Raw genomic sequence first — 3,359 nt, forward strand, 5'->3', positions numbered from 1 at the left:
AAGGGTTAAAATTTTATTTTGCTTCTCATCTAAGGGATATGTTTTTTTTAAAAATAAATTTACGGAGTTGTTTTATTATTATTGGGAAAACACGCCCAACCACTGCACTAGTACACCTTGTCTCAAACTGGTACAAGCGTAGGCGTGGATTTGGGCCTACTCCAATTATTAGTCTTTGTTTTGGTCAAATACCTAAATTATTACGTACATAATACGCGGGAAATATATATAATTAATGATATGTTAAATTTTTATAATATCATTATAAGTTGATAAATATTTAATCTGGTAAGAATTAAATTACTAAAACCATAAAGTTACATTAGTGATCGTTTGTATTCCAGTTAACAGTGACCAGAGAGTTGAAAATGGATACATTATCTATTAGAGGTATCGTTAAGTAAGATTTTTGTTTCTTTGGATTTTATTCATTCATCCGGATATGTCTGCATTGTCATTGTACTTGTGCTTTAACATTTTGCTTGAATAATTTAATTATTCACTAAAATTACTAAGAAATTTAATTATCATTCTATATACAGAGTAAAGTGTTATAAATAATATAATCCTTACTTTTGAAAAAAAAAAAAAAGTTTGACCAACTTTCGGTGGTTAGCCGGCTCTTAACAATGCAAACTTCATTCTAACTCACATTAATAAAGGGACTTGATAATTAGACCTATAAAAAAAAACCATTTGTACCCAAAATTCAACCTTTGACTAACTTTTCATAATAATTATTAACTTTTACTAATTTTTTAGTTAGATATAATAAAAAGTAATGATTATGTTTTTTTTAAAGTAATGATTATGTTTTTATTTATCTTTAACCAAAATTAATATTTTAATGTTTCATTTTTTCCCCCATAATTTATGTATCAACATGATAACATGAAAATATAAAAATGTAAGGTTTATTTTAATCTCTAATAATAACAAGATAAAAGTACAAACACTAAAATAATTAACAAAATGCAAATGTTTATTTTAAATTTTTAGTAATAAAATAATAAAAGTACAAAAACACTAACTTAATTAATCAAATATATTAATAACACCACTCTCACGACGACAAAGACTGATATATAGATCTAGACGCGACCTATACATGATTTCCCATCCGGCTGCACACATGCCATGGTGAAATATCCAATATGGCGTGATAACAGGCATTGGGTACTTGCCTTGTAACTCCACCGTGACAAAATGTGATTCTCCATTTACAAGGGCAATTGTAAGAGCTCTGTGATGTTGAACATCTTCCGGACCACACCAAAACGGAAAAATCGTCGTACTGCCTCTCTTGTCTAAAGAATGGACGATCACACCAAGCTTATTAGCAATTAAAACACCTGCCTCGGGCATTTTCATCCAATGTTCCGGTGGACAAGGGGAACCAAAGAAACACAGGTCTTGATACATTGAATTTATATCGATAACGAAAATCCTCGAGTATAAATCATATCGATTTTGCAACTCTTCTCTCATTTGTTGCCGAATGTACTCATAAAAATTGTCTTCATTAAGTCCAAGACCAACAGCTAATGCTCGATATCCACAGTTTCCATCACCGAAAACATTTTGTATATTCGTAATATATGGATGAAATACTTGTGGAATATCGTCCATTAAATTTGAACCACACTTCAGTGACGCTTTATTTAAGTCCAACATGTGTAGACCCTGAAACTCATATGGGACCTCGTTCAAATCTATATTTGGCTCCTTGTTCAAGTCAAATTCAAATGTACTTTGTCTGGCAGGCTCCCTAATCGGCTTAACAAAATCGGGCATGGTTGAACAACTAAATCTCGTTGAACAAAACTCGGTACGCTTTTTTTGTTGCGATTTCTTTGGTCGTCCACGAGTTTTATTTTGAACTCGAGGTTCCCGAATGTCAGTTGTATCTGTACTGAAAATATTCATCAACTTTCTTAACCAACTTTTTTTCCCAACTTTGGACTGCTTGTTGCAGTTGATCATCATAGCTAACATCGTCTTTTTGTGTAGATGATGGTGAAAGATCTAGCTTCCTCCAAAAAATGTCAATCGAATCCAAAGTAATATATTGACCTATATTTATATATAATTAAGTATTACTTCATTTAAAATTTTGTAATAAATAGTTTAAAACAATAAATTGCATGTAAATGAGAGTACTTACGTGAACTTATATGCATTGAAAGTTCGCACGCACATGGTAACCCATAAGCAGTGCGAAGTCGACAACCACAGTCTCCCTTATGATCCTTCCATCGCTTACGATCCTCAAGAACTATTTTGAAAGCTTCATTTGAAACAAAACCACGCAATAGTTTGAAACATCGTAGATTATGCTTATGAATGTGAACGACTCTACTATTTTCCAAGCTTTCTTTGATTAATGTTAGTTGCAACTTCACAATTTCGTCAATACAACCTAGAAGTCTATCCAAACTACATTTTGCATTCTTGTCCATATATATCTTTAGCTTTGCATGTTGGCTCTCTACCCTATTAGTTGTGTTATTTCCAAAGTTGAGATGTTGATCAATCCAAACAGACACAAACATTTCCTTGTATTTGTTTAACCAACTTTTATTTATATAATTTAAAACACCTGAAATTCAAAGTAAATTTGTGTGTGTAGACATACGTGGATAGTTGATCAACAATGACTCAAGTTTGTCATAATTGTGTGTGTAGGATTCCAACGTTGTAGATTTTATTAGTAGCTTCCATAACGAAAAAAATTCTTCCCAATCATGTAATGACTTAAAAGATTGCCTACACCTTTCAATTATATTCTGCTCAATATGCCACCTATAAAGTAAATTTAAATTTTATTTTAGTAAGTAAAATAAAATAAAATAATAAAACTAATAAAAGTAAAGAAAATAATTTGGTACCTGCAAAGTAACTGAGCGGCATCGGGAAAAACTTCATTGCATGCATTCACTAGTGCCATCTCCTTATCTGTAACTATAACCTGTGGGAGCATGCACTATTCTAGTGTCAGCTTTAGACAATCTAAGACCCATTTATAGTTAGCTGTCTTTTCGCTATGGATAAAAGCAAAAGCTATTGAAAATGTATTGCTGGTTGAAGTTATGCCAACAATCTCAACAAAAGACATATTATAAGGGTTCGTTTTGTACGTGGCATCGATAATCAACACATGTGGAAATGCACGCCAGATATCAAATGATGTTGGATGAACGAAAAATAAATTATCCAACTCATTTGACTCAGTTGTAGTAAATTCGTATACATAATTGTTAGAATGCAATAGGGACATGAGAACCTGCATTTGAGATTTTCCACCATACTCAACCATGCGAATTTTATTGCGTGCGTTGTAAATAGTCCTGGGAGTGGAC

At 32.1% G+C, this 3,359-nt stretch overlaps 1 protein-coding gene across 1 annotated transcript; it reads right to left on the bottom strand.

Moving 5' to 3' along the window:
* Positions 1 to 1,035: 1,035 nt before the first annotated feature.
* On the bottom strand, positions 1,036 to 1,794 carry LOC122601526. The gene has a single exon (XM_043774279.1). It carries the CDS (start codon positions 1,792 to 1,794, stop codon positions 1,036 to 1,038), a length of 759 nt encoding a protein of 252 aa, XP_043630214.1.
* Between the last annotated feature and the right edge of the window lie 1,565 nt (positions 1,795 to 3,359).

The sequence above is a fragment of the Erigeron canadensis genome, chromosome 5, assembly GCF_010389155.1.
Source record: "Erigeron canadensis isolate Cc75 chromosome 5, C_canadensis_v1, whole genome shotgun sequence".
Lineage (NCBI taxonomy): Eukaryota > Viridiplantae > Streptophyta > Magnoliopsida > Asterales > Asteraceae > Erigeron > Erigeron canadensis.